At 43.7% G+C, this 21113-nt stretch overlaps 1 protein-coding gene across 2 annotated transcripts in view; it reads right to left on the bottom strand.

The window, feature by feature from the left end:
- Positions 1 to 21113, bottom strand: part of LOC115130823 (follistatin-related protein 5-like) — a 199595-nt gene that overhangs the window by 109345 nt on the left and 69137 nt on the right. For both annotated transcript variants that reach the window (XM_029662309.2, XM_029662307.2), the window contains exon 4: positions 17883 to 18134. In XM_029662309.2, coding sequence (XP_029518169.1) covers positions 17883 to 18134 — 252 coding nt within the window. The remainder of the gene's footprint in view (positions 1 to 17882; positions 18135 to 21113) is intronic.

Genomic DNA, 21113 nt, shown 5'->3' on the forward strand with positions numbered 1-21113 from the left:
GTGTACAGGAGGGGACACACCCAGGGCCTCATGGGGAGGTCGCTGCATCAGTGCCAAGCCTAGTCATTAAAAAAGGTAAAGCTTCTGAGGTCTTACGGTACATAAACAGGCAAATCCCACTGTGTTGTCTCACTGGGATTGAAAGGCACAGACACCTCATTAAGGGAGAAGGTTTCCAGGGAAAAGAAGCCATGATGGCTTCATGTGCATGTTTTTCTGAAGTACAGCAGGTCACCAGGGAATCCTCCACAGGGAAGAGTTTTGATGCCAGGCACACTGTGAAGGCCAACGGGATACTGCAGGTTGTGGTTGACAACAAAAAAATGTTTTCCACATATTCTCTGATAATAAATTAAGAGAAAAGGACAACAGCAGAATACTCGTCAGAACCATTTTGGACAATCAGAGCCTGAAAAAGGGTGCCAACCCCGTTTCCAAAGTTGCCCGGTTCCGAGAGATACACGGCGAACCAAGGAATTGCACGTAAATACATTCATGATTTCTTACTCCAAGCGGCGGCAGTTCGTGCAAAGTGTAGTACTATTTACAACCTACCCAAGCCAAACCGTAAACCGGACAACTGTGTGCCGCCCTATGGAAATCCCAATCACAGCTGGTTGTGATACAGCCTGGAATCAAACCAGGGTCTGTAGTGATGCTTTTAGCACTGAGACTACTGCACCACTCAGGAGCTACTATTTATTTTGTATTTTTGTATTTTTAACCTTTACTTAACTAAACAAGTCACTTACAAACAAATTCTTATTTACAATGACGGCTTACCCCAGACAACGCTGAGCCAATTGTGCACCACCCTATTTATTTATTTATTTTTTATTTCACCTTTATTTAACCAGGTGAGCTAGTTGAGAACAAGTTCTCATTTACAACTGCGACCTGGCCAAGATAAAGCAAAGCAGTGCGACACAAACAACAACACAGAGATAAACATGGAATAAACAAGCGTACAGTCAATAACACAATAGAAAAAAACAACTTCTATATACAGTGGGTGCAAATGGCGTGAGGAGGTAAGGCAATAAATAAGCCATAGTAGCGAAGTAATTACAATTTAGCAAATTAACACTGGAGTGATAGATGAGCAGATGGTGCAAGTAGAAATACAGGTGTGCAAAAGAGCAGAAAAGTAAATAAAAAACAATATGGGGATGAGGTGGGTAGATTGGGTGGGCTATTTACAAATGGGCTATGTACAGCTGCAGCGATCGGTTAGCTGCTCAGATAGCTGATGTTTAAAGTTAGTGAGGGAAATGGAAGGAAAGGCAGCCAAAGGAGGTGTTGTTATCGTGACTAGTGAGCTGAGATAAGGCGGAGCTTTACCTAGAATAGACTTATAGATGACCTGGAACCAGTGGGTCTGGCGACAAAAATGTAGCGAGGGCCAGCCGACTAGAGCACACGGGTCACAGTGGTGGGTGGTAAAGGTGCTTTGGTGACAAAACGGATGGCACTGTGATAGTCTGCATCCAGTGTGCTGAGTAGGGTGTTGGAAGCTATTTTGTAAATGACATCGCCAAAGTCGAGGATCGGTAGGATACTCAGTTTTACGAGGATATGTTTGGCAGCGTGAGTGAAGGATGCTTTGTTGCAAAATAGGAATCCGTTTCTAGATTTCATTTTGGATTGGAGATGTTTAATAAGAGTCTGGAAGGAGAGTTTACAGTCTAGCTAGACACCTAGGTATTTGTAGTTGTCAACATATTCTCAGTCAGAACTGTCCAGAGTAGTGATGCTAGTCGGGCGGGCGGGCAATGAATGGTTGAAAAGCATGCATTTGGTTTTACTAGCGTTTAAGAGCAGTTGGCCACGAAAAGGGTGTTGTTTTTGCATTGAAGCTTGGTTGGAGGTTAGTTAACACAGGTTCCAAAGAAGAGCCAGATGTTTACAGAATGGTTTCGTCTGCGTAGAGGTGGATCAGAGAGCGGCATCATTGAAATATAAAGAGAAAATAGTCGGCCTGAGATTTGAACCCTGTGGTACCCCCATAGAGACTGCCAGAGGTCCGGACAACAGGCCCTCCAATTTGACAGACAGAACTCTGTCTGAGAAGTAGTTAGTGAACCAGGAGAGGCAGTCTTTTGAGAAACCAAGGCGGTTGAGTCTGCCGATAAGAATACGGTGATTGACAGAATCGAAAGCCTTGGCCAGGTCGATGAAGACAGCTGCACAGTACTGTCTTTTATCGATGGCGGTTATGATGTACCTTGAGCATGGCTGAGGTGCACCAGTGACCAGCTTGAAAACCGGATTGCACAGCGGAGAAGGTAGGGTGGGATTTGAAATGGTCAGTGATCTGTTAATTAACTAGGCTTTCGAAGACTTTAGAAAGGCAGGGCAGGATGGATATAGGTCTATAACAGTTTGAGTCTAGAGTGTCATCCCCTGTGAAAAGGGAGATGACCGCGGCAGCTTTCCAAACTTTTAGGGATCTCGGACGATACGAAAGAGAGGTTCAACTGGTAGTAGAGTTTGCAACAATGGCGGCAGATCATTTTAGAACGAGAGGGTCCAGATTGTCTAGCCCAGCTGATTTGTACAGGTCCAGGTTTTGCAGCTCTTTCAGAACATCTGCTATCTGGATTTGGGTGAAGGAGAAGCTGGGGAGGCTTGGACAAGTAGCTGACTCCCAATCACAGTAAGATGTGATACAGCTTGGATTCAAACAAGGGACTCTTGCATTGCAATGCAGTGACTTAGGCCAGTGCGCCACTCGGGAGCCAAGGTGAGAGTAGTTTCTAAATGTACCAACCTTAAGTGTCTTCGACCTGTTTTTAATGTATTTAGTGTGTATGTTTATCCTGTTTTACCATTTAGTTAGCGAGTTAATAAATAATTAAACCAATTTGTGTAGTACTGAATCATAAGTAAGGCTCAGGTTTTTGCAGATGCAAGGAGATTACAACTGTTCAGAATGATGATATGATACGAGGTTATGATTAATAAATTGACTGTTTATAGATGTGCTAGGTAAAGACTTTTAGAGATTAATTCGGAAGATGGTAACTCTTTACAGAACCGCTCTCACGGTGCCCCAGATCCTAATGAGTTAATTGTTACATTATTAATTTAATCGGATGACAATTAAACATATTTAGGTAATTAGATAAATAACTGTCATCAGATTTAATGTTAAAAGTTAAGTCACTGCACTTGGTTGCTGAATGGAACATATGGATATTCAAACAAAGACTAAGTAATCAAGATGACTTACTATGATAAAACATTCTTGACTATGTATGATAAACGACTTGCATTATGTTAAATATGCTATATGTGTTGAGAGATATAGAAAAACATGTACATTTTTTAGACACTTCATATCCATGGAGAATTCCGTCCATATCACCACAAACCTAGCAACAGGTAACATTGACAGTTGACTGGCGTTTTTTTCAGGTTAACATTTTGCCAGAAACTATTTCTGTTTTGCAACACCATATATACTATAACTTTGGATGAAACACTAAAACCTTAATTGCTTCCTCTACATACATATACAGCAGTCAACGTGAAATGTAATTTCTTGAATGTAAATAAATGCAGAGAGGACCACGCGTACTAACTCACTGTTAATTTCCCTGGAGGTAAAATCCTATAAAAGGAAATACTCAATAACACTGTGACACATTCAGGATGAAAACATGCACTATAAAGGTGAGACGCTGAAGATGTTGCACATTCCAAACAACTTATTTTGGTTTTAATGAAGGAGTGCATCTTCGTCTCACAGAAAACATTGGACTTTCTCTACAGTGGCACGTTTCTGCAATGCGTGTTTGATTTGACTCCAGTCGCTAGTCACATATCAAGACGTACATAACCAAATACTCCTTAGGCTATTGTAATTAAGCATATCTTACCTTAATTTTAAGGTAAGTCCTAGGGTAATCTTAAACCTGTCTTTGTCGGCACAATGAAATTACATAGATCTTTTCTATTTTTTACTTTAGTTTATTTGGTAAATATTTTCTTAACTCTTCTTGAACTGCACTGTTGGTTAAGAGCTTGTAAGTAAGCATTTCACGGTAAGGTCTACACATTCGAGGCATGTGACAAATAAAGTTTGATTTGATATGCTATATCACTACTCAACATCCAAATAGCCACACATTAATGCAATAATACTGGTTCTATGATTGAACTCTTGCTCCGGATGAGTGACGTCATTGGCTGTCACATAAAAATAACAACACAAACTAAAAATGTCATCCCACTGATAAATGGATGTGACTGAAGCAGAGAGAGCACTCGATTGGTATGCCAGGGCCTCATTGTTAATTGTCTACGGTTGTGTCAATTGTCTGCTGCTGAGATTGCCCTGCATCCATCCACCAAACTTCCCCCATGGATTGGACAAGCTTTTGTGCGCCACTTAATTTTCAATCAGATCCAATCCCTACTCGGTTGCAGAGCAGCACGAGGGAGTAGACGGGGGTCATACGTTATCCAAAGGCCTAATGAGAAACCTTCAGTCAAAGCACGGCTGTCATTTTTTATCCTGTTCTTCCTAGTAGATAAGAGCGAGAGAGGTGCGCTGTGCAGATAGAGGCTGTCCATTTCCACATGTACTCATTAAGCTGAGGCCAACTCAAAAGAGCCTAGCGGGTGGGGGGGGGGGGGGGTTCTTCTCTAGGGTGTCATTTGAAAACAATCAATGCTGCTAGGCATGCCTAAATCCAAACCCCGGGTGCTAATTGTCCGTCTATCAACCTAATCTGGCATTTGCAACTTAACTAAAGTATTTTCGAGAGGCCTGTACAGGCCTGGATGTCTGTTTCTTGTCTTGCTATAACATAAGTGTGACATCAGTGTGACATTATACAGGGTGGCTCCACTGGGTCTATGGTCCATGTCTGTCAGTCACTGATAGCTTGATTTAATTGGAAGGAAGTAAAGTTGGTTAATTTCATTTCCAGTGGTGTAAAAGATAGTAGGGGTCATGTTAGATTTGTTTGGTCCATACAGTGATCAGGTATTAAGACTTTATTTTATAGAAATGGCAGAACCTGAATTTGTCTACATTTACATTGACAAGACCAAAGACTAAAACAATTAGTGTGATACTGAAATGATTGAAAATCACGATTACACTTATGAAAATATTTATGCCTAATGAAAGTATTTATGCCCAATAACACAGGGTAAATTGAAAACAGCGTCTGCATGGGCTGGGAAAAAAATGAATTACATGTTTTGTAATATACCATTTAGACACATTCCATTTGACCACTAATAAACCCCAATCATTTGATATTATCTATTTCCCACCATTTACACTGTGACAATAGTATCCGGTGCAATGAACAAATCCTCTGCAGCCATTTGCCACCAAGACCGAGGCGGGCAATAATGTGGAAGACAAATGTTGGAAACATTAGCTTTGCCCTGACAGGGAACAGAGTAATGGAACAGCAGGAAGTGGTGAGAAGTACAGTAACAACTGCTGTAATACTCCTGCAATACTTCTGCAATAATGCTGTAATACTGCTGTAATGCTGCTGCAATACTCCTGCAATACTGCTGTAATACTGCTGTAAAGTATTTTTAGAGAGAAAAACGACGTTTTCAAGGGACTATGAATATGTTTTAAAGGAGAGGGCTTTAACTGGACCAACAGGTCTAGGAGCGGTGCCTCTGCTGCTCTCATTCAATAAGAAATTGATTACAAATCAGTCACCGTAAAAAACTGTCTGGCCATGGACAAAGAGCAGCTAAAAGAGAAGAATGAAAAAAGAAACAATTTCCTGTCCTAGAGCCTTTTTCCTTTGGCTCATGTTGATCTTGTATTGATTCAGCCTACGTTGGTCAAATATCACAATCCCACTTGTGGATGGTTGTTGATGGAGGCTGGATTTGCAGATGGCTGAGATGGAGGGTTGACCAGACAGGACACATGAGAGAAGCTGATTAGAGCATCAGACAACAAGGGACAGATATCATTGATCCAAATGTCTTTGTCTGATTGGGATGAAAGGCCTGTCTGATTGGAGCCCTTTGTGTATACATGCAGAAAGGGCCCTACTGAACTGCCTCAGACTCATCTAAGGGAAGTGATAAGAAATTATGGAAGGTTTCTATGATGCGGTAGTTTGTTCTGCAAAATATACAAATATGTCCCATCTTTGATTATATTATTCTTTCAATTCAAAAAATGTAAAAGTGTAAACATGAATTTGACTGCCTGTTCAGGGGCAGAACGACAGATGTGTACCTTGTCAGCTTGGGGATTTGAACTTGCAACCTTTCAGTTACTAGTCCAACACTCTAACCACTAGGCTACCCTGCCGGCCCTGTATAGCTTATTATGTAGAGTAACCGGTGTGAATTGGCTAGCTAGTTAGTGGTGCACGCTAGAAGCATTTCAATTGGTGACGTCACTAGCTCTAAGACCTTGAAGTAGTTGTTTCCCTTGCTATGCATTGGCTGAGGCTTTTGTGAAGCGATAGATAAAGATGCTTCATGGGAGGCAGTTGTCAATGTGTTCAGAAGGTCCCTGGTTCGAGCCCAGGTTGAGGCAAAAAGAGGGAAGGATGCAACACTGTTACATTGATGTTGTTGACCCGGATCACTCAGTTGGGCTCTGCCAAGCTGCTGCGTTTACTGTGGAGAAGAAGGAGGTCAAACTGACTCTATACACACACACACTGGACTGTACCGGGGTGCAAAAGAGAAAAAAGATAAATAACAATATGGGGATGAGGTAGTTGGGTGTGCTATTTACAGATTGGCTGTGTACAGGTACAGTGATCAGTAAGCTGCTCTGACAGCTGATGCTTAAAGTTAGAGAGGGAGATATATGTCTCCAGCTTCAGTGATTTTTGCAATTCATTCCAGTCATTGGCAGCAGAGAACTGGAAGGAAAGGTGGCCAAAAGGGAGTGTTGGCTTTGGGGATGACCAGTGAAATATACCTGCTGGAGCGCGTGCTACGGGTGGGTGTTGCTATGGTGACCAGTGAGCTGAGATAAGGCAGGGCTTTACCTAGCAAAGACTTATAGATGATCTGGAGCCAATGGGTTTGGCAATGAATATGTAGCGAGGGCCAGCCAACCAGAGCATACAGGTCGCAGTACAGTACATCACTGAGGCTAACCTGCCTGCCATCCAGGACCTCTACACCAGGCGGTGTCAGAGGAAGGCCCTGAAAATGGTCAAATACCCCAGCTACCCCAGTCATAGACTGTTCTCTCTACTACCGCATGGCAAGCGGTACCGGAGTGCCAAGTCTAGGACAAAAAGGCTTCTCAACAGTTTTTACCCCAATTCATACGACTCCTGAACAGGTCAAATGGCTACCCGGACTATTTGCATTGTGTAACCCCCCCCCCCCAACCCCTCTTTTACGCTGCTGCTACTCTCTTGTTTATCATATATGCATAGTCACTTTAACTATACATTCATGTATATACTACCTCAACTAGCCCGACCAACCAGTGCCCCCGCACATTGGCTAACCGGGCTATCTGCAATGTGTGCCGCCACCCGCCACCCACCACCCGCCAACCCCTCTTTTAAGCTACTACTACTCTCTGTTCATCATATATGCATAGTCACTTTAACCATATCTACATGTACATACTACATCAATCAGCCCGACTAACTGGTGCCTGCATGTAGCCTCGATACTGTTATAGCCTCGCTACTGTATATAGCCTCACTACTGTTATTTTTCAGTCTTTTTACTGTTGTTTTTATTTCTTTACATACCTATTGTTCACCTAGTACCTTTTGTTGCGCTGTTGGTTAGAGCCTGTAAGTAAGCATTTCACTGTAAGTTCTATACCTGTTGTATTCGGCGCCCGTGACAAATAAACTTTGATTTGATTTGATTCAGTGGTGGGTAGTAAATGGGGCTTTGGTGACAAAACTGATGACACTGTGATAGACCTCATCCAGTTTGCTGAGTAGAGTGTTGGATCTCTGGAGAGACCTGAAAATAGCTGTTTATCCCCATCCAACCTGACAGAGCTTGAGAGGATCTGTAGAGAAGAATGGTAGAAACTCCCCGAATACAAGCTTATAGCGTCATACCCAAGAAGACCTGAGGCTGTGATCACTGCCAAAGCTGCTTCAACAAAGTACAGAGTAAAGAGTCTGAATTGTGGTATTTAAGTTTTTTGTAGTTGTTTTTTTGCAAACTTTATTATTATGGGGTATTGTGTTTAGCTTGATGAGGGAAAAATATATATACAGTGCCTTGCGAAAGTATTCGGCCCCCTTGAACTTTGCGACCTTTTGCCACATTTCAGGCTTCAAACATAATGATATAAAACTGTATTTTTTTGTGAAGAATCAACAACAAGTGCGACACAATCATGAAGTGGAACGACATTTATTGGATATTTCAAACTTTTTTAACAAATCAAAAACTGAAAAATTGGGCGTGAAAAATTATTCAGCCCCCTTAAGTTAATACTTTGTAGCGCCACCTTTTGCTGCGATTACAGCTGTAAGTCGCTTGGGGTATGTCTCTATCAGTTTTGCACATCGAGAGACTGAATTTTTTTCCCATTCCTCCTTGCAAAACAGCTCGAGCTCAGTGAGGTTGGATGGAGAGCATTTGTGAACAGCAGTTTTCAGTTCTTTCCACAGATTCTCGATTGATTCAGGTCTGACTTTGACTTGGCCATTCTAACACCTGGATATGTTTATTTTTTAACCATTCCATTGTAGATTTTGCTTTATGTTTTGGATCATTGTCTTGTTGGAAGACAAATCTCCGTCCCAGTCTCAGGTCTTTTGCAGACTCCATCAGGTTTTCTTCCAGAATGGTCCTGTATTTGGCTCCATCCATCTTCCCATCAATTTTAAACATCTTCCCTGTCCCTACTGAAGAAAAGCAGGCCCAAACCATGATGCTGCCACCACCATGTTTGACAGTGGGGATGGTCTGTTCAGGGTGATGAGCTGTGTTGCTTTTACGCCAAACATAACGTTTTGCATTGTTGCCAAAAAGTTCAATTTTGGTTTCATCTGACCAGAGCACCTTCTTCCACATGTTTGGTGTGTCTCCCAGGTGGCTTGTGGCAAACTTTAAACAACACTTTTTATGGATATCTTTAAGAAATGGCTTTCTTCTTGCCACTCTTCCATAAAGGCCAGATTTGTTGTCCTATGGACAGAGTCTCCCACCTCAGCTGTAGATCTCTGCAGTTCATCCAGAGTGATCATGGGCCTCTTGGCTGCATCTCTGATCAGTCTTCTCCTTGTATGAGCTGAAAGTTTAGAGGGACGGCCAGGTCTTGGTAGATTTGCAGTGGTCTGATACTACCTTCCATTTCAATATTATCGCTTGCACAGTGCTCCTTGGGATGTTTAAAGCTTGTGAAATCTTTTTGTATCCAAATCCGGCTTTAAACTTCTTCACAACAGTATCTCGGACCTGCCTGGTGTGTTCCTTGTTCTTCATGATGCTCTCTGCGCTTTTAACGGACCTCTGAGACTATCACAGTGCAGGTGCATTTATACGGAGACTTGATTACACACAGGTGGATTGTATTTATCATCATTAGTCATTTAGGTCAACATTGGATCATTCAGAGATCCTCACTGAACTTCTGGAGAGAGTTTGCTGCACTGAAAGTAAAGGGGCTGAATAATTTTGCACGCCCAATTTTTCAGTTTTTGATTTGTTAAAAAAGTTTGAAATATCCAATAAATGTCGTTCCACTTCATGATTGTGTCCCACTTGTTGTTGATTCTTCACAAAAAAATACAGTTTTATATCTTTATGTTCGAAGCCTGAAATGTGGCAAAAGGTCGCAAAGTTCAAGGGGGCCGAATACTTTCGCAAAGCACTGTATATATATAAACTTTATAATAAGGCTGTAACGTAACAAAATGTGGAAAAAGTTAAGGGTCTGAATACTTTCCGAATGCACTGTGGCCCAATCAATTTAATGGACCACAGGTAGACTCCAAACAAGTTGTAGAAACATCTCAAGGACGATCAATGGAAACAAGATGCACCTAAGCTCAAGTCTCAGAGCAAAGGCTCTCTATACTTATGTAAATAAGTTGGGGGGGTTTTCAATTTTTTTTTGTTGCTGTTTTTGTTTTTATTTATTGAATACATTTTAGAATACGGCTGCAACATAACAAAATAAGTAAAAAGTCAAGGGGTGTGAATACTTTCCGAAGGCACTGTATATGTACATATTGGATCTACCTCAATTACCTCATACCCCTGCACATCAACTCAGTACTAGTACTCTCTGTATATAGCCATGTTATTTTCGTCCCCACCGTCAGACTTGCCCCCCACATCGTCTGGTTGACTATGAGGTAAGCTACGAGTAAAGGCAGACTCCACACACAACACACCACTCCAACGAGGGACCACAAAGCAGAGGGCACTGTGAGTGGAATTAATTACTCTCACAACAAGACCAGCAGCAGCTACCCTTCTGTACAAGACGAGAGAGAAACCCATTCTTCTTCCAGAACAGTTGTAACGTGCCTGAAGCTGATTGGAGAGGAAACTGAGAAGTTGACACAGGAGATACTGGAGCTATCGGAAGAGCTAAATTCATCAGCTTCAATGGGTCTCCAACAGTTCAAGTCACTACCCAGTGAGGATGGAGCCTCACCTTCATCAATGGCCAACTCACCGGCCCCCCAGAGCAGGCACACCTCGACTAGAGATGACTACAGTCATCATCAAAGTCAGCGTACGCGTGCACAGCTGGTGACAACCAGAGATGATAAACTGCAGTCACAAAGGCAGAGTGATAAGATAAAGCAGCTCATTGAAAACCTTGGGATCAGAGGGCTCTCCTTCTCAGACCAGTCATCCTCACCGTCATCATCAACTCAGTCAACCCCTCAACGTCATGAGCCATCACACCAGTGAGACCGGTTGACTTTTCAGTGCAGAACTCGTAGCCCTACAGCGGCACCTAGAGGGCTGACTTCACAGGATCACCAACCTCAGCCCTCACCTAACCGCTGTAGTCAGCCTACATCTGACTGTCGCCGATGTGACTACTCACCTGACCGTTGTCATCACTCCTCACCTGACTATCGCCACTGCGACTACTCGCCTGACCGTCGCCGCCGGGCCTACTCACCTGATCATCGTCCGCACTCACCTGTCCGCTACTGCACACCTTCTACACCCAGCCGGGAGCACGTCTACTGTGGACCAACATCCCCAACTTCAAAACCCACAAGAGTTTTCAAGGCTGAAGGTGGCCCTCAACAATGTGCTGCCTGGAGATGCAACAGAGTACTTCAAGTTTCAGATATTGGTGGACCACCTGAAGTTGGAAGAGGCTTTGCTAATTGTCGACTCCTACAACAACAGCAGGTACCATACAGTGCCACGATGGAGTCCCTGACAGAACTGTATGGCCAGCATCATCAATTTGCCCTCCAACACAGTGCATGGTTAATGGATGGCACCAACATCAAGAGTGGTGACACCAAGATTCGCTCTGAGGGTGCGTGCCTTGTTTGGCATGTTGGATCAGCTAGGGAGTAATGGAAAGACAGAACTGAGGTGTGGCTCACATGTCTCCTGCCTCTTACCTAAGTTACCACACGACCTAAGAGCCAGCTTCAAGAGATGTGTGAACCCCATCAAGACACCCATTCCAAGCCTCCTTCACCTGGCTCGAGTGGTTCGAGTACGAGGTGAGAGTTCAAGTAGACGGCACGCAGTTCAGTAGCGACCAAAGCACAGACCACGCTAGCTCACGCGAGATCAGTGTAAAGACAAATCCCTCCCCAAGAACACCACCATCCTCCATAGAAGTGAGCAGAGAAAGGACGAAGTCGAAGTCTCTGCACAGAACCAGTCTCCGGAGGAAAGGTCACGGGAGAAGTCAAAGAAGCATTGTCTGTTCTACAACACCACGCAGAATTACATGAATCAATGCACCAACTTTCAGCTCCTTTCCAATGAATAGAAAGAATCCTGGATCAAAACATATGAAAGATGTTAGAAGTGTGGACGTGAACACGAAGTAGCTCAGTGTACTCTCAAGGCTAAGTGCAAGAAGTGCGAGAAGAAGCATATTGAGATTCGCCTCGAGGTTATATCAATGCTAGCACAAACGCTATGAAGACCACCAGCACAAAGGCGTCAACAGAGAGGATTTGCCTGGTGAGCTCCACTGCCGAGACCCTCTATGTTGATCAACCTTCTGACAGCAGCAAGGTGCTGCTGAAGATGAGTTGAGCCATCTTGCGGAGCGGCAACAAGTCACTTGACATGTACAGCCTGTTGGATGATGGGTTGGAGCGCACAATACTTCTACACAAAGTAGCAGAGCAGCTAGGACTCCAAGGATATCCTGAGGACTTTGTACGGTGCGTCAATATCCGAGTCGTCCATGGAGATTCATTTTCTGTGGCCTTTGTTACTGAACCAAACAGGTCCTTTGACATCCACAGAGCCTTCACAGTTGAAGAGTTGGGCCTTGCACTGCATACCTACTCGGCCGAAGCCCTTCCGAAAAGATATTGGCACCTAGAAGGCCTACCCCTTCAACTGCTGGATCAGATGCAGCCATTACTGCTCATCGAATCAGACTATCCCCATCTAATCACCCGACAGAGCCAGTGTGTTTGGGTCCCCCTGGTGGACCTGCTGCCATCAAGTCTCAGCTTGGATGGACCCTTCAAGGTCCTTCAAAGTTCCTTCACCAAAAGTCTTTCTCCACAACAGTGTCTTCATACATCCCTTGTCTCTCCATCTGCAGTGCTCTTCGGCCATGTAGAGAAGCTCTGGCAGTTGGATACAATACCATACAGGAGTGAGAAGCTCGTCACACGGTCCAGACAAGATGTAGAAGCCATGCATCTTCTAGAGGAGAAGACAGTCAGGGTCGAAGTGGACGGGGTTCAAAGGTATGCCACTCCCCTTTTGTAGAAGAAGAACCTTCCTTTTGTAGAAGTAGTACTGCCTCTGAAGGAGAGGTTCACAAGTTAAGAAGGTATCCGCAGTAGCAGTCGAAGAGTACCAAGGTTTGTACATTCCCCATCATATGGTCAAACACAATGGAAAAAACAGAGTCGTCTTCAACTGTTCCTTCAACCCAAAGGGGCAAGAGCTTGAACGAACAACTCTTTCCCGGACCAACCTTGGGAGCTACTCTGCTTGGAGTCCTTCTCTGTTTCCGGGAACACTCTGTGACCATCAGCAGTGACATAAAGGGGATGTTCCATCAAGTCCGCCTGCTACCTGAAGACCAGCCTCTTCTCTGGTTTCTGTGGCGAGACCTAAACCGCGATGATCATGCTGATGTCTATGAGTGGTAGGTTCTTCCCTTTGGGATGACATGTAGCCCCTGCTGCACCACATTTACCCATCAGAAACATGTGTTTAACCACAGTGAGCCCGAAGAGGATGTGCAATTTTCTGTAGAACGCTGTTTCTATGTAGACAACTGACTTCCTTTTCTACAAAGACTTCCTGTGGATGATGCCAAGAAACTGGTGGACAAGCTAAAGCACCTTCTTGCTGAAGGAGGATTCGATCTACGCCAGTGGGCCAGCAACCTTCCAGCAGTCATCGAACACCTACCTCAAGAGTCCAAGTCGGAAAACAGTGAGCTGTGGTTCACCCAGTGGAAACCCAAGAGTACACCCTTGGATTACGATGGAAATGTCTGTCTGACACGTTTGGCTACAAGCAAGGTCACATGGAGAAAGTTGAACCCACCATGCGCAACATATATCGATTCTTGCCAGTCAATACGATCCACCCAGCTTCATCATCCTATACACCACATGAGCCAAGGTTGTGGTCCAGAGGCTCTAGAATAAGAAAAGAGGGTCGGATGACCCAGATCTACCTGAATATCTCCTCCAAGTTTGGCTTATTTGGGAGAATGAACTTCCACATCTGTCTCAGGTTACACTACCAAGATGTTATGTCAGCCCCGACATGGATCTCCCAACCAGCACAAGAAGTGTTCATATCTTCAGTGACCCCTCAGAACGTACGTATGGTGCCGTCGTGTACCTAAATACTGAAAACACCAATAGACAGATCCAAGTGGCATTCCTTGCAGCAAGATCAAGAGTGGTCCCGAAATGACAACAGTCGATGCCAAGACTAGAGCTCTGAGCTGCACTCACTGGTGCCCAGCTGGCCGAGGTTATCAGAAAAGAACTCACCCTGGAAATCCATGAGGTCACGTTCTGGTCGGATTCTACAACAGTCTTAACCTGGCTCCAGTCGGACTCCTGCAGGTACAAAGTATTTGTAGGCACAAGAGTCGCAGACATACAGGAGCTCATGGACCCCAGGCCTGGTGTAACGTGAGAAACGGAGAGGAAACTGGCTGACGATATCACACGCAGCAAGATGCTGTCAGCTTTCAGAACATAACCATTGGAGTCAAGGTCCACCATTCCTGTGGCAGGCCCAGTCATCCTGGCAGAGAAGACCAGACCAAGTACCTCTCGATGAAGCAGAGGAGCTGTGGCAGCCTACCTTCTGTGGACTCCTGTCAGTGGACACCAAGTCGTCTCTCCCGGATGTTGCCCAGTTCAGCATTTTCCAGGAGCTGGTGGAAGCCACAGTGCAGTTGCTACATGGGACGGCCAGTAGTGCCAACAGTTCTCCAGCCGACGATTTCAAGCAAGCAGAACTCAATGTATTCAGACATGCTCGGTCTGAGAGCTTCCCAGAAGACCTCTCCCTACTAGAAGCAGGCAAGCCAATCCCTCCGATCAGCCGTCTGGTGATGCTGGCCCCAGAGTATGACAACAACACCGGACTGACTTGTGTTGGAGGTTGCCTTCACAGGTGTGACCAGCTGGGCCCTGACGTTCTTCACCCAGTGGTTCTGGATCCAGGTCATCCGCTCACCAGGTTGCTGATCAGGGAATATGATGAGCAGCTGAGGCCCCTGGGCCCAGAGAAGGTGTTTGCTGAGCTACATTGAAGGTTCTGGATTCTGAGATGGAGAGCAGCCATTCATCGTTTTCAGCTTGGCTGCACTGAATGCAGGAAGTGGCGAGGCCAGCCAGATGTGCCTAGGATGGCTGACTTGCCTCCAGCCCGACTGCGGCTCCACAAGCCCACATTGGATTGCTTTGGACCGTATATCATCAAAGATTGGCCGAAGAAATTAAAAGAGATGGGGCATCATCTTTAAGTGCATGACCACCCGGGCTGTACATGTGGATCTACAGACGAATATGGATTCCAGTTTGTTCCTAATGGCGTTGAGACACTTTATCGCTCGAAGAGGAAAGCCCGTTGAGACCCTGTCCGATCGAGGAACAAATTTCAAGGGAGGGAAGTGAGAGCTACAGGAGGCCTTCATGGCTCTCCACCCACAGCTCCAGGAACAGTTAGCCAGTCAGAAGATTCACTTCGCCTTCAACCCACCAAGTGGACAACACTTTGGAGGATGCTGGGAGAGAGAGGTCAGATCCATCAAGATTGCCCTGCAAACCACCTTTGGTGTGTAGACCATCTCCGAACTGGAACTGTCAAGTCAGTTATCCCTGGAGCAGATGGGAAAGTGAGGACAGCAGAGATCCAAGTCAAGGACAGAACCTACGTCAGGCCTGTTGCTCGACTCATCAAGCTGCCTGCCTTTCCTCAAGAAGCTATTGACACTTAGCTGGCTTGTCTGTTGAAGAAAATATGTACAACACATTTGGGGGTGGCTGTAAAAACGGCCAGCTCATCTCCTTTCCAAGACCCCAACTTTCTTTGGTTTTCCTATAGGAATAGGCAGCCTTAGAGTAATAGCCTACCAGGCAAGGCCCCAGGCAGTCTGTAGCTTCTATTCTGATGATCAACCTGTTTTTCTCTCCTGCTTATTTTACCTCCTCAGAATAAATAGCTTTTCTGATGTTATTGTGCATGCAGCTAAATAATAACAATTAGTATTAGAGAGAGTGATGTTGTATGTGTGTGTGTGGATCTTCATTAAATCCTTGAACTGGAACTACTGCTTCCTTGTGTTCTGAACCACCCTGTGGTGGTTAATAATGACCTAAAATCCAGCACCTGTTTTTTCGATCCCTTTTTATTGGTGTTTCGAATTCATAAACAACCCATATTTTTCAGGTTATGACACCTACACAAGTGTCAAAAACCCACAAAATCTACCACACGAGGCAAAACATTAAATTACACCATAGCCTACTTGTTCACAATATTTTTATGTTACACATATTTATCTTTCTTGACCATATTGAATTATCATTGTAATTGTGCACACAATGATGTAATTACGCGCACATGGATGTCAGACATGCACCTACCCTAATGCTCTGTTGCTGATGACTGGAATTAATGCAGGGACAGATTTCAAGAGCAGAACAAGGCACCCTCTTTTTGACTGATAACTGATGTAAGAGCATGTACGTGATAGGCCTATCTGACTTATATGACACTCTTATGTAGTTGTTATAACCAGCCATAAAATAACACAATTTATGCCACAACAGGTGTAAATATATGGGTCATGACAGTGTTATGACAAGTTATGTCAGCTGTTTTGACATATTATGATTATATTATGTTATGACACCAGGTGACAAGTTAGAATTTATTTCTATCTTATCTTTCTCTCTGCATTGTTGGAAAAGGACCCGTAACTAAGCATTTCACTGTTAGTCTACACCTGTTGTCTACGAAGCATGTGAGAAATACCATTTGGAAAAAAGGGGGTGAGTGTAGGGACGGAAGCAATACTGTTACAGAAGATTATTATAGTGTGACAATTGGCTTGCAGCAGTTCACTTGCACAGAAACCATGTAATTGTGTATCCTGCAAAATGAAAGGCAATCTAATGTTTCTCTCATGAATATTACTATATGACATAGCTTTGACCTTTCTCTCATGCCCCTGGTGTGTCCCAGTGATCTCTCTTTCTTTCCAAAGCGCGACCTTGTTTACTTCCCTTCACTCATTCTGAAGGAAATGGCTGGTAAAAGAAATATGGTGGAAAACAGTGGAGGCTGCTGAGGGGAGGACGGCTCATAATAATGGCTGGAATGGAGCAAATGGAATGGCATCATACACATGGAAACCATGTGTTTGATGTATTTGATACCATTCCACTCAATCATCTCCAGCCATTACCATGAGCCCTTCCTCCCCAATAAAGGTGCCACCAACCTCCTGTGGTGAAAATGTTTTCAGATTTGTGGGAAGTAGTGAACAAGTGCACACTTCAGGAAAAAGGTGAAATTATTGGGACCTACCCCATGGTCTACACCACCTACAGCGCTCTAAAAGCGATAAGCCAACTCCTTACCATGTACGGAAAGTACATGGTGTCTTTGCACAATCAATGTTCGAAAGCATCTTAAAGTCTCTAGGGAAATCTGAGCATTGGTGTGTACAGTATTACCACCTACACATTATATAAACAAGCAATGCTTTGCATCAACTGAGAAACTAATAGAGATACAAGAAGTAGCTACATTATGTTGTATCAGGTTCATAAGGTGAGAGATGGCTCCGTTACTGTACAAAAATCCTTACTTCTAACAACAAACAAACATTCTGTGCAAGACAGGAATTTCTGAGAACTGCAATGAGGCAGGATCTCTGGTGGCTTCTCCAAAGCTCTAATCTAGAGCATAAAGAAGATAAAACTCATATCCTGCAACTACAAGTGTAGCATCTTATTTAGATCACTCTTTTGTTGCTGAGAATGTTTACATGAATTCACTGAAAGCCCACACTAACATACGGTTTTATTAACCCTAATGCACTTTTTATGTAGCCTACTTTCGGCCAGCTAACAAACCTTAAAATCTTGTTGTTGTAGGATTATTTTGCTGTGACAATATAGGTCAAATTAAGATCCTACATCTGTACTTTGCTTCTGCATAAAGTTCCATGACAGTCATTTTATGAAGCTATGAGTTGTAATTCTTACCTTTGTAGAAGCATTCCTCGCTGTGCATGATGGTTATCCTCTGTGCACCCAGACAGGAGGCCCGGTGGAGCTCACAGTGGTTCTGGTACAGCTTGCCGTCCGAGCCACACACTTCCTTGTAGTGTGGTTTACAGCGGTCCAGACAGATGCACTCCCCTTGACTGCTCTCATGGTTGACCACACAGTGACGCCCCAGGCCACAGTACTTGTGCTCACAAGGACTCTGGAAGCCATTGTTATGGCCCAAAAACCCTGCAAGGAAAACCAAAATAAAGACATGTTCATACCAGAAAAAAAGAACAATAGACGAGTAATAGTATGACAGTTAGACTTTAAAAGGCCTAAAGTAGCTCTAGGTTTTACAAGAGCTTAGAAACCTTCAAATCAGAAACTGGAAGAGTACGAGGATGATAATCAGAGTTTTAAAAGCTTTTGGAGTTCACTTATAGTAACTATCAATAACCTCTGAACCGTATCAAATGTATTGGCTCTGTAATGGCAAGTTGCTCTCTCTTGGATCTCCTATCTACCAGTTCCATTGCCCTTTGGAATCACCCTCAAGGGGGAAAAGAACATGGCCACCAATGCTGGAAAAACAATCCCAATAATGATGTTCACTGAAACAATATACTGAACTTGGAACATTCACCCAGTAAGCATCATTTATCTGCTGGAGCTCTAATGATGTTGTTTTGGGGTTGTATATTGCCACGATCATCTGGGCACCATTCCACCACGTCTGAATAGGGTAAAAACATTGCACATAAAGTAACAAGAAAAATGTGCAACGTTGACTCTAGTTTGAGCGCTGTCGTACTGTGTACAAACCCCACCACTATTTAAAAATGCTACCATTTGTCTGACAATCAATCCACAGCCGCAGTGAGCTATATAATATGAATTATAAACTGGGTGGTCCGAGACCTGAATGCTGATTGGCTGGAAGCCATGGCATATCAGCTGCACACAATGGGTATGACAAACATATATTTTTACTGTTCTAATTACATTGGTAACCAGTTTAGAATAGCAATAAGGCACCTCTGGGGTTTTTGGTAAATGGCCAATATACCACAGCTAAGGGCTGTATCTAGGCATTCCGCGTTGCATCGTGAGTAAGAACAGCCCTTAGCCATGGTATATTGGACATATACCACACACCCCCTGGCCTTATTGCTTAAATATACATTAGGACCAAAGTATAAACAAGGGGATGCATTACTGTTCTCTGTAATCATCTGAGCTCTCCACAGCTTTCCTATTGACCACTAAATATTGAGTGGTGCATCACGATAGTACGATGCCTCAGGGCCTCAGATGTCTTCTTTACAATGGCCAATTCATCTGCAGCACGAGGTGCACATGGTGTTCTAACCGACTATAGAGGGAAATAAAAACCATCTACTGTCATTGGTCAGCGAGGCAAACCGTTGGCAGGGAACCTGAATACAGTAACAAACAAACAAACGACTTGACTGGTAAAGAGGCTTCGTCACAGTGGTAGCGACTCCCCATGGGTGTATTAGCCCCAATCTGTCAGGGAGGATTAAACAATACAAGTGTGTACATTTGAGCCAATCAATGGCTTTGGTTTGCTGGGGTTTATTAATCTCCCTTGGTGCGGTGGCATAAAGATTATTCAATGGGTTTTGTGTTGCACAGCGAGGTGCCCGAACGCCACGGACAGGGTCAGAGAAGGGCAGAGGGAGTTGATAATTGGCATGCACGCCCAATCTCTGGGTGATCCAGTGACATCAAAGACAAATGACTAATTCCATGCAATGATTAGTTTATTGATGACTCAGCGTTTCAAAAGGAAAGGCATGCAGAGGGGGGCAGAGGGAGGGAGTATATGATTTGGGGCGATGGTTAGAGTTACCGCATTTCTAATTGTATTTGGCTTTTCCAAATGAAAAAAAAAAAACACACACTCTACCGGTCAAAAGTTTTAGAACACCTACTCATTCATGGGTTTTTCTTTATTTTACTATGTTCTACATTGTAGAATAATAGTGAAGATATCAAAACTAACTATGTTGGTTACAACATGATTCCATATGTGTTATTTCATATTTATTTCATAGTCATAGATGTCTTCACTATTATTCTACAATGTAGAAAATAGTCCAAATCAAGAAAAACCCTTGAATGAGAAGGTGTATCCAAACATTTGACTGGTACTGTATATAAAATATTTGGAACTTTCACTTTGAAATGTTTCATTAATTATTCATAACTGTATTGTATAGCAATGAGGATGATTATCAGAAAGACAGATAGACAGATACATTTGCATAGTTGAATGGATAGTTTATGTTCAAACTTCACAGCTCACAGAGCAATTTCAGTATGGGGAATTGCCTTGATTTGAAGGAAACAGCAAGATGTCAAGTAAACAAGATGCTGAACAAGGGAAAAGGAAGTAATTCTCACTGGGATACAGTTGGTACTAGATTTATTTAGCCCTGTGTTTAATCTGAAGGTCCCAACATATGTTGACCCCAGTGTACATCACTTGAAGGGCAACGTCCTGCTATGCATTCATAATGAGATGCAGATCATGTTTAATTCTGGACTCAGCAGACATGACCAGAATGACATTGCAGGGGTTCAAAGACAAGAGCATTTAGGATGGAAATCTCAATACTGTGCCTGTGCACAACTCCTCGCATCATGCTCTGAGAAATCAATATGATGCATAAATATCAAGTGCCTTGTGTCTACCAGAAACATTTACCTCTTAGGTTTGTGCTAACGTACTCTCTTTGTAATGCATTTCTGAATCTGAAGCCTTCAAACACATCACAAAGCTGAATCTAACTGAACCGCTCTCATTCACATTCATAAGCATGCCCCCAAAGTATGCTATTTACAGCACTAGCCTTCAGATATACAATGCGTCTTTTTTTCCAATTGCCAGGATGCAAGTCCCGGCCCATCTGAGGTTTCAAATAACAGCGGCTCTGAGTCCTTGGGGAGTGTAATAAACAACCGTTTGGAGGCTCTCATCTCAGCTCATCTCACCACCGTGAGTTAAGATGCCCCAGAAGACCCACGTGCAAGAACAAAAGGATGCAAGTCTGAATAAACAGCACACTAAACAATGCAAAAAGCCTACATGACATGACGCACAACACAACTCGCTCGCTACCCGTCACCCCACTTGGATTAGTTTCTTGAAAGTTACACCAGTAACATATTGTGTTACCACAGTCCATGGAGAAGCGACAT

Source organism: Oncorhynchus nerka, linkage group LG6, assembly GCF_034236695.1.
Source record: "Oncorhynchus nerka isolate Pitt River linkage group LG6, Oner_Uvic_2.0, whole genome shotgun sequence".
In the NCBI taxonomy this organism is placed as follows: domain Eukaryota; kingdom Metazoa; phylum Chordata; class Actinopteri; order Salmoniformes; family Salmonidae; genus Oncorhynchus; species Oncorhynchus nerka.